Source organism: Gobio gobio (genome assembly GCF_949357685.1).
Source record: "Gobio gobio genome assembly, chromosome: 4".
In the NCBI taxonomy this organism is placed as follows: Eukaryota; Metazoa; Chordata; class Actinopteri; order Cypriniformes; family Gobionidae; genus Gobio; species Gobio gobio.
The window spans coordinates 63924580-63935431 of record NC_137100.1 but is presented as its reverse complement, the minus strand read 5'-3'; the positions used below and the strand labels follow the sequence as shown (position 1 = coordinate 63935431).

Genomic DNA, 10852 nt, shown 5'->3' with positions numbered 1-10852 from the left:
GCTCAAAGTTGCAGTAAAGTAGAGGAGCCAGTTTGGAAGAGGAAGTTGTCGGGTAATTTGTGGATATACTGGGACAGTGAGAGCTCAGCTGGGAAAGTTGCTGTGTTTTGAGCACTTGGTTCCGAATGGAAGGGCGGCAGGACAGTTCGCCCATGGAGGCTTTCGACAAGGACGTGCTGGAAATGACTGTTGAAGATGTCTATGACATTTCCTACGTGATCGGCAGAGATTTATTAAAAGTCAACACGGGTGGCCGCGAGTTCTCGGATTTACAGTTCAAGATCGTCCGTGTTCTGGAGATGTTTGAGACCATGGTGAATAAGTACAATCTGTCGATGGAGGAGCTGAGGATGGAGCTGGATAACATGAAGAGAGAAATGGACAGAGTTGTAGCAGAAGGTTCAAGTGGGGATACTAACAATGTGAGTGGGTTCATGTAAAGTTCAGAGCAAAATTCATAAATATATATATGGGTGTTTCTGCAACTATGGGCACTTTTAAATCCCAGCAGTGAAATTTTAGATTTATGTTCAAATTTGTCATATTGATGCTTTATAAATATATTCACAGTGCCATTACACACCTTGATAAAAAAACATAACTGATTAATGTGATTTAATATAATATTATGAAGCATTTATAGCTCAAAACACCATTTTTGTTAATGTCCCACACCTGTGTTCTCAATGTTGAGATCCATAAAATAAGCTAATTTATGGAATTGTTTAATATGCAGATTCATTTACAGCATCTTAAAATTATTTGCTGATAATTTTTATGATTTTTTTTAAACTAAATGTGCCTGTCTCACACTTTTGAGTCCTTACCGCAACAATGAAAAAAAAGCTTTTATTATGAAATTTTATCAAACAAGTCTAGTTTCTATGGAAACAGAAATTATTACTTGAGCACATTGCTGACCACACTACCTCACTCACAAGATACCCCAAAAAATATAGTAAACATCATCTTTTCTGATCTAGTATTTATTGTGCGTCCTTACCATTCAGTTTAACAATTGTGTATTTTGAACTACATTTTAAAAATAAATGTATATTACTGTTGAATTCATGTATATTAAGATGCTAAGAGTCAAAACTAATGTAGTTGGCCTTGCTAGCTGCCAATTAGCTAAAATATTAGCAAAAATTTAATTACCGAAACACCTAAATTTGCTGTGGTAAAGACATAATGCGGTAAAGAGCTTGTGTCGCGGTACAGACAAATTCAAGGTTTACTGTATATTAAATGACAAATATTCAGTATATTATTAGTACTGAAGGATATATTAGTATATAATATATTGTTTTTGATTTCGTGGCACTTTAACATTGTGTCCTTATCGACACAAGATGTCATTACCGCAGCGCTGCTCTATTTCTATTTTTTTCCCCACATTTTCATTTGCAAAGAAATATTTTAACACTTAAGTTGAGATGATTTACAAATTGAAATGGCAACATCTGTCATAAAAAGTTAAATGTTATATTTTGTGTGTATGGAAACAATTGACATCTAAGGTTACTGTAAAAATTTTACATGGCATAGAAAAAAACCCATGAAATTCCATATTTTGTATAATTTTTTATATCAGTTTTTTACAAAACTGCATTAAATTTGAAAAAGCTATTACATATATTAAATTTTTATAGAAATGAATAAAGAAAAATGTATTAAATGAATGTTATTGTAACGTTGCGGTAAGGACACTTTTTAAGAAGATGACCTGAAAAACATTTAAAAAAAAAACACATATTCCAGATTAACATCTTAATGACTACATTCAATTTTAAATAATATTATTAAAGGAGGATTTATGACTTCTGGAAGCGTCTCTTTCAGTAGCTTAGTCGTTGTAGGGTCTAACATAAATGTTGTTGATTTTGACAAGTTTAGACAATTCTTCATCTCCTATAGCAAAGAATAAATTGAAATTGTTCCTCAGTTGGTCTATAGCACGAAGTCCGATGCGATACTATAGTAGACGTTTGCATGATTATAAATTTCTCTCTAATAGGATCAATCTTGCAACTACATTTTAAAAATAAATGTATATTACTGTTGAATTCATGTATATTAAGATGCTAAGAGCCTAATGTAGTAGGCCTTGCTAGCTTTAATATTAGCTAAAATGTAATTACAGCAGCAAATTTAGGTGTCGCGGTAAAGACCTTGTGTCGCGGTACAGACAAATTGAAGGTTTACTGTATATTAAATGACAAATATTCAGTATATTATAAGTTCTGAAGTATATATTATTATATAATGTATTGTTTTTGATTTCGTGGCACTTTAACATTGTGTCCTTGCCGACACAAGATGTCATTACCGCAGCGCTGCTCTATTTCTATTTTTTTTCACTTGCAAAAAAATATTTTAACACCTAAGTTGAGATGATTTACACATTGAAATTGCAACATCTGTCATATAAAGTCAAATGTTATATTTTTGTGGGTATGGAAACAATTGACATCTAAGGTTACTGTAATTTTTTTTACATGGCATAGAAAAAAACATGAAATTCCCTATTTTGTATATAATTTTTTTTATATCAGTATTTACAAAACTGCATTAAATTTGGAAAGCTATTTAAATGTATTACATTTTTATAGAAATTAATAAAGAAAAATTTATAAAATGAACGTTATTGTAACGTTGCGGTAAGGACACTTTTTAAGAAGATGACCTGAAAAACATTTTTAAAAAAAAACACATATTCCAGATTAAAATCTTAATGACTACATTCAATTTTAAATAATATTATTAAAGGAGGATTTATGACTTCTGGAAGCGTCTCTTTCAGTAGCTTAGTCGTTGTAGGGTCTAACATAAATGTTGTTGATTTTGACAAGTTTAGACAATTCTTCATCTCCTATAGCAAAGAATAAATTGAAATTGTTCCTCAGTTGGTCTATAGCACGAAGTCCGATGCGATACTATAGTAGACGTTTGCATGATTATAATTTTCTCTCTAATAGTATCAATCTTGCAACTACATTTTAAAAATAAATGTATATTACTGTTGAATTCATGTATATTAAGATGCTAAGAGCCTAATGTAGTTGGCCTTGCTAGCTTTAATATTAGCTAAAATGTAATTACAGCAGCAAATTTAGGTGTTGCGGTAAAGACCTTGTGTCGCGGTACAGACAAATTGAAGGTTTACTGTATATTAAATGACAAATATTCAGTATATTATAAGTTCTGAAGTATATATTATTATATAATGTATTGTTTTTGATTTCGTGGCACTTTAACATTGTGTCCTTGCCCACACAAGATGTCATTACCGCAGCGCTGCTCTACTTCTATTTTTTTTCACTTGCAAAAAAATATTTTAACACCTAAGTTGAGATGATTTACACATTGAAATTGCAACATCTGTCATATAAAGTTAAATGTTATATTTTTGTGGGTATGGAAACAATTGACATCTAAGGTTAGGTTACTGTCATTTTTTTTTTCTTGTTCTTTAGCCATTGTATTAAATAAATACCTAGGGTTGTGTTTGTTCTCTTCTAAGAGAGTCGCAAAGTAAGCAGACCTAGCAGTTTTTAATGCCTTTCTGTAGGCAGTGACATTATCCTTCCACGCAATGCGAAATACCTCTAGTTTTGTTTTCTTCCAGTCCATTTTTCGGGCTGCTTTCACAAGGGCGTGAAAGTCGACATGCAATGAAAATTAACCAATTTATTTTCTTCTTAATACATGTTAGTCTTATTGTGAACATCCATGCATATTTCTTTTTTCGTTTGTGCAAACAGAACACATACTTGCACATAATGCAATATATGATTGTTTTCATTATTCTTTTATAGCAAAGTATTGGGCCAAACAAACTAGTTGTGGACTTAAAAGACCCAAACAGACCTCGATTCACCATGCAGGAGTTAAAGGAGGTTCTGCAGGAGAGAAACAAACTCAAAGCCCAGCTTATGGTGGCCCAAGAGGAACTTCAGCTCTACAAGAGGTACAGGGTTGATTGATGCACATTCACAGGGTTGCAGAGCAAAATAGAAAGACTTTTATTGTTGTTTTACACATTAAAATGAAAGCCAGTAAGGTCCTGTATTCCTCAAAACACTAATTATTTTAGGTTTGAGGTCACATGTAGCATCTGATGTGTTTGCAGTGGGGTCCTCGGGTCAGATCAGAGCATGGTGGAAGTTAAACTGGAAACGCTCCCTCAGTCAGAAGAACCCGCGCCCTCCAGTGTTATAGAGGAGAGCAAAGAGAAGAGCACCATTCAGAAGCTGTGAGTGTTTGCCAATGTCTGCACGAAGCCACATGTCCAATCTTATTTTGATATTCAAATAATTATACTTATATTATACTCAAGTTTATTCAACCAAAAGTAGGTCTTAAAAAAAAAAATAGGGTTACACTTTTTGATAGACCACTTTAGACCTTCTACTAACTATAAGTAATTACATGTCTTCTAGGGATGCAACAATACAGTTAGTCCACGGTTCAATACATACCTCGGTTTTTAACCACGGTTTTCAGTTCGGTTCTGATTCGGTCACATCAATTTTTGTTATTCTATTCTTAAGCGACAGGAACAGCAAGAGGTTAAGGAGAAAAAAAATATTTTTTTAATTGCAATACTCTTTCTTTATTTTACTTAAAAGAATTGAAAAACCTTACTTAAACTTAAAACTTTACTTTAAAAAAAAACCTTGTACACATTCCTAGTGTATTGTATAATATAATATATAAATATATATAAAGATTTACACTGGCAGCTCAGAGCTGTACAGCAGCATTTAAGTATGAAATTGAATGAATAAATGTAAAAATAAAACACTACATAGACTTCACTATAAAATAAACACTGATTCTTATTAAAGCTACTGTATTAGTTTTTCAGTCAAGAGCAGTGAGTGATTTTCTCTTTGTCTTTTGTTGTTGTATTAACATTAAATGGATAGTTCATTCATAAATGAGAAATGAATACAGGTTTGTAACAATATTAGAGTGAGTAAATAATGACAATTTAAGAGGTGAACTGTCCCTTTAAGGATCGCGTGTTCACTATAGGCTGCGCCGCTGTCAATGTAAGACCTGCGTGCGTCTAATATACAGACACACGCCGATTTAACTTTCACTTTAGACATAACCGACTGTGTTTATGTAAACCTTGTGTGTATTTGACAGTATTAGCGCAGTAAGACGACTACTTAGTCCAGTAATCACGTGTTTGACAGGCTTTTAGTGCGCACGCTCGGAGAAGCGCATGTTAAAACCGCGCACGCGAATGAAACCGGCAAGGCTTTAAAACGCATGCAAATAATGAACTTTGGTGATTGTGAATAACTCTAGTGTTCTGTGAGTATAACTCCACCACTAACGTGTGATGTGAATGTATGTCGCGTTGTTCAGTATTGGGATGGAGGCAAATGATAGAATTTGTAGAAAAATACTTAATTAAATGCAAAACCGAAAAACCGCAATTCACAGGCGCATATTGAACCGTGAAGGCCGTACGGAACGGTTCAATATTATATTGAGAATTGTGGCATCCCTAATGTCAACTAACTCTTATTAATTTGCAACTACATGTAAACTAATGCCGAGTTCACACTGCCTGATTTAGACTCGCCAACAGGTTTTGCGAAATCGCAGACAAATGCCTGAAATCATAGGCAAATCGGTGTTCGTGAGTGACAATCACTGTGTGAATGATCAAAGACGCGATCAGAGAGACTCGTTATTAATTTTGATAGACGTCTCTTCTGCTCACCGAGACTGCATTTAGTTGATCAAAAATACAGTAAAAAAGATATAAACAAATGTAATTTATTCCTGTGATCAAAGCTGTATTTTCAGCATCATTACTCCAGTCTTCAGTGTCACATGATCCTTCAGAAATCATTCTAATATGAAAAAGGCATTAAAAATGCCAAACTTTTGACCACTATGTAATTAGCTTGAAATACACATGCCAGTATTGCAGGGCAGGTGTGTGTGCCTGTAAAGTCTTGTAGATTTTCTGACCTTTTATCATTTATTGAAGCCTTGTGTGAGTGGCTTTACCAGTTGTGGGAGGTTCAGAGTCCTGCCCAATGGAGTTTGCCCTTCTGTCTCGAGTTAGTCATGTTCATTTCAATCATTATGATAGTGTTTCAAAGCAGCTGCACAGAGATACTGTGGCTGTGTCCGAAAACCTAGACTCGTTCCCTTATCAGACAATGGCTTGTAAGGCAGCGTTTGTGCATGAAGGCACCTCACGAAACTGATTTCAGACAGACTTCTTAGGCAGTGTAACTATTTAATGATCTACAGCAAAATAGAGAGAGCATTGGTGAGAACTAAACACATATTTAATTACTACATTACACTGTAAAAAAAATCAGGTCTCCAATTGAACATTTTCTAGTGAGCGATCACATCTAAATTTTTCAGTTGGCCAAATTTAATTTCTGTGAATTGATGCAATTTAATTCAATTAAAATTCAAGAAATTAAATTTGGCAAACTGAAAAATATAGATGTGATCGCTCACTAGAAAATTTTCAATTGGGGACCTGATTTTTTTTTTACAGTGTAGTAATTTCTCGCTAGAAATAACATCAGAAGTTGAAAATGTTGGTAAAAAAAAAAAGTACATTTACACACAAACTGATCAGCAAACGCAACTTTCGGACGCCATCTTTTCCCCCCAGCTCAATTGTCACAGAATAAACGCACAGGATTGTGGGATATCAAAGGCAGCGAAGGATAGCTGCCTTCAAAACTCAATCAGGGGCCGGTTGCATTAACTGCTTAGACTAGTCTTAAAAGTTAGTCTATTTTTTTATTCAAGACTGTTCTTAACTTTTTAAAGTCAGTTACATAAAAAGTTAGATTGGTCTAATTTGAATCAGAAAAGTAAGACTGATTACCTCTTGACTAATTACTAGTATGTCAAATTAGTTCTAAAGACACAGTCTAAACATAATGGCCAAGTTTATGCAACTGGCCGCAGATGAAGGTCTCTCAGGAGACAGGAAGTGAAGCTAACATTAGATTCGGATGTGCCTTGATGCCTTCCTGCCTTGAAATGTGTCCTCCGAAGGCAGCATTTTGCAGTTTTCTGTCTGTAGCAAGGAAAAAAAAAACCTTGAGAGGAACCCATCCTCCTCTGGGGAAAAAAAAAATTCCAAATTTCAATAATCAGGGTTTAATGAAGGTATATTTAAGACCATTTAAAGAACACTTAAGGGATAAATTGAAGGGAACAGAACACGTCAATATGTTAAATATAAAGGTCTAGGAAGCACACGATCAGTTGTATTAGCAATTTCCAACAGATCTCCATAACGTCATTAATTTTTACAAATAAAGTTTGAAATTAGAAATCTTGTGAAAGTGATTTTATGATTTAAACAAGAACAAATATCTGCCAATGGGTTCATAAAAATCCACTTTATTCAAATTCAAGTCATTTTTATACCCATTGACTGATTTGTTCTTGTTTTAAGAATAAACAAACTTAATTCTGTTCAATTTCTCTCTCTCAAAAAAAAGACTTAATTTCTTCATTTTGCATCTCAAGTAAATGTATCTTGATTTAAGGATGTTTAGATATTTGTACTGGAAAACAAAAATCCTGAGGTATATTAATTTTTTGCAGTACATGCAATTCAATTTTGCAATTCCCTATGAAATCGATAAATATAAATGTTATATTTGAATTGGTCTCGGTTTTAATGGTTAAATTGAATGCTATTAATCAAAAAGCACGTCTAATAAATTGAAATCATGAAAGAGACAATTTAATAATAATTTATTGAAAGTTTAATAAATACATTTTAGGGCCTGGATTCTGTCGATCACATCTAAGGCCCAAATTTAATGCCATGATATTGCATTTAAGACATTTTTAAGGCCTTAAATTGTGGAAGGTCAAATTAAGACTTTACGATCTGCAGAAACCCTGATAAGTCACATTCAATGAATAAAATAAGTATAATTTCAGTCCTTGGGCATCTTTGATGTGTTTGGCAGCCTTGATAAACAAGCAAAACACCATGGAAATTTTTATTTGTGGTGTTACATTCAAAATATTCTTACACTTAAACTAATCGAAACTAAAAACTTACCCGGTGGTGTAAAGTTCAAAGGTTATTGCATGTTTCCTTAAAGCATCAGTGAAAGTTTGCACCCATGTTGAAGATTTAAACGAAGACAAATGTCTTGCTATGAAGAATAATGCTGGTTTTGATCTTTGTAACATTGAGCAAATCTTTTGGCTCACTGTGTTAATATTGTTTTGCTTGCTTCCCTCTCTTTTTCAGGTTCTCATTTCGACAAAAATAGTCAATCGGCAAAACCTAACCAGGATTAAGTACAACAAACCAAACACATGAGACAAGCTAAGCCCTTTCCAACAGAGCGAGGAGACATGGGAAGAAGTGACTTTAACAATACTGACCCATTTCTGACTGGAAATCTTTTGCTTAACTCCTACCAATAGTTTTTAAATGAGTGTTTTTAACATGGTGTTTGTAACCGTTCTCACTTATAGTTCATTATTGAGTGTGAAACCAACCATGAGTGGATGTCAAAAACACAAACGTAGCTAAAATAGGCTACGTTTGCTTTTACTACATCGCCATTATCCCAGTATGTTTTACTGTAATACTGACATTACTAGAACCAGTTTTAATTAAGTTTGGGGCTGATTTTTGGTGACAATACTAAGACTAAAAATCTAAGGAAATCTTCTCACTGTATCTGTTGGCAAGCTTTTGGACAGAAACTATCCATATGACCATATGCATATCACTTTCTAGTCCTAATCTTAATACATTTAGGAATGAATTGCAGAGTTAAAATTAAGAGGTACTTGCACTAAAGTACTTGTGATTTCTTTAAGGCACCTGTAGCAGGTAACAATATTTAATACATCTCTGTAAGGTATATGAAGTGGTAAATTGTGGGCCAATTAATGTAAAGTGTATATTTTATTGGATTGAAGTATGAACCTAGTTGTAATTAATAACCCTGGACACTTTATGACAGCAGTGTTTTTTTCTTTTCTTCCTGCAATAGATATTAAGAAATGCTGTTTTTAGTACCTGGACCTTGTTTGTACATGAAATACTGATGGTACGGTTACATGACAAAGTACTAAAGACAGCAACATTTTCAAAACACAGATCGACAAATGACTAAAAACGCTGCATTCTGTTGCCAGGCCAGTAGATGGCGATGTCTAAACTACGCACCTATAGACTGAACATGCATGACAATCACAGTTTTCACACATTTTATTTTTGTAGTTTACATGGAGACGATAACGGAAAAAATGGCCAAAATGCATAAATTTCCATTTTTAGGGTTTTTATTTTATGCGTAATGGCTATTCACGTACACAACTGCCATTTTGGGGCCTTAAAACACAAACTTTTGAAAACCGTAACAGTATCATCTCCAAGTAAACTACAAAAACACGAATTTGGGAAAACGGTGACGTGCATAATGCGTTCAGTCTATAGGTGTGTTTCTTTACAAAGTGATATCGCCATCTACTGTCCTGCCAGCAGAATGCAGCGTTTTTAGTCATTGCCTCGGATCATTTTGACACTTCCATCTGAACACAAAAACCGCTAAGGAAAAACATTTCTGTTTTTAGCACATTGATGTCATGTAAATGTAAAGAGTTGCTTAACACAGCAACATGCATATTAAAATGATTTAAATTATTAAACGCAAAAAAATCCGGCTCTCTTAAATATGATTTCAAATGGATCCGACAATGAAATACATGCTCAACATGTTGAAATGCAAGCGGAAAATCAAAAATATACCAGTTATACACGTTTAATATCCAGATTTTGTGTTTAGAAGGTCCAGAAATTACTTGTTTGACATGTGAAGAATTTTGTATATATAAAGATTTTTTACAAGTATTGTTTTTCCCGTTCATAAATCCAACTGGTGTCTGTTTCTTGCCTTTCCTATTGGATGTTTCATACATCTACTTTTTATTGTTCAAAATGCAATAAAAGTCTTTGGTCACAAAGTATAAATGACGCTGAATTATTTAATAACTAGTAATAGGCCTGTCACGATAACTACTTGTTTCGCGATACATCATCCCAGAAATAATTGCGATATACAATATTGTCATTTTATGCCACGGAATATACAGTATAATCCTAATATAACAGCATAATGCAAGTAGACCTACACACTTTCAAATGAGAACCTTTTAATTCTTTAGATCATGGAAATTAAGGCTAAAAAAAAATGTCCTAAATAATTTTTTTTGAATAAATAGTAAATAAACATTTTCCCTTGTGAAACCGCTTTAATACTCGTCCTTCTTGCGTTGACCTTTATACGTGCAGCTTTGAAAGAGTCCATTAGGGCTTATTCTTTCAAACTATCAGTAGTTGTCAGGAAAACACTAACGTCTCAAATGGCGCATTTGTTTCTTTTTTTTTTTCACCTGTCGATAACCGCTCTGTGTATGAAGGAACTGACGGAAAACATACAAGATGACGGCACAATCGAGTAAAATGTTGGTGACATTCATTATCATGGAAACAATGGATTGCATCACAAAATTATTGAGGTCATATATTGTGCGATATATTGCGACAGGCCTAACTAGTAATCATTTATATTTTAATTTTATTCCTATAAAGTGCGTTCACTGGGCTCAGTTTTACACTCCTTTACATTGGCACCCAACAGTGGGTTCTCTTTTAATTTGGTTTATTTCAATAATAAATGGAATGAATTCATGATTAAATTGAATTGCCTAAAAATGACAAACATTTTTTGCACACCATTCATTTTTTAAATAAATGTGTGCTTCTGTAATGCTGCAAATCTTTATAAAACTCAACTAAAGTTAAGGA

The 10852-nt window shown here is 33.6% G+C and overlaps 1 protein-coding gene across 4 annotated transcripts; it reads left to right on the top strand.

The window, feature by feature from the left end:
* On the top strand, positions 1 to 10012 carry rilpl2 (Rab interacting lysosomal protein-like 2). Of its 4 annotated transcripts, none has more exons than XR_013816289.1 (5): positions 21 to 422; positions 3819 to 3970; positions 4133 to 4255; positions 8279 to 9007; positions 9537 to 10011. XR_013816289.1 is itself a non-coding variant. In XM_079814127.1 (4 exons), the coding sequence occupies exons 1-4, from the start codon at positions 126 to 128 to the stop codon at positions 8298 to 8300; spliced, it is 594 nt and encodes a 197-aa protein (XP_079670253.1). In that variant the 5' UTR covers positions 1 to 125; the 3' UTR covers positions 8301 to 10012. The 4 variants fall into 4 exon arrangements, 1 of the variants encoding a protein (XP_079670253.1); XR_013816290.1 differs by having other exon boundaries at positions 8279 to 9196; positions 9475 to 10010; XR_013816291.1 differs by having other exon boundaries at positions 39 to 422; positions 8279 to 9184; positions 9527 to 10009.
* Positions 10013 to 10852: the final 840 nt, after the last annotated feature.

What these genes read in the sequence shown, in the direction of transcription:
- rilpl2 (XM_079814127.1), top strand. Translation starts at nt 126, where the DNA reads ATGGAAGGGCGGCAGGACAGTTCGCCCATGGAGGCTTTCGACAAGGAC. An exon ending in GAACTTCAGCTCTACAAGAG is followed by an intron (nt 3,971 to 4,132) that starts GTACAGGGTTGA and finishes ATGTGTTTGCAG; the next exon opens with TGGGGTCCTCGGGTCAGATC. An exon ending in AAGAGCACCATTCAGAAGCT is followed by an intron (nt 4,256 to 8,278) that starts GTGAGTGTTTGC and finishes TCTCTTTTTCAG; the next exon opens with GTTCTCATTTCGACAAAAAT.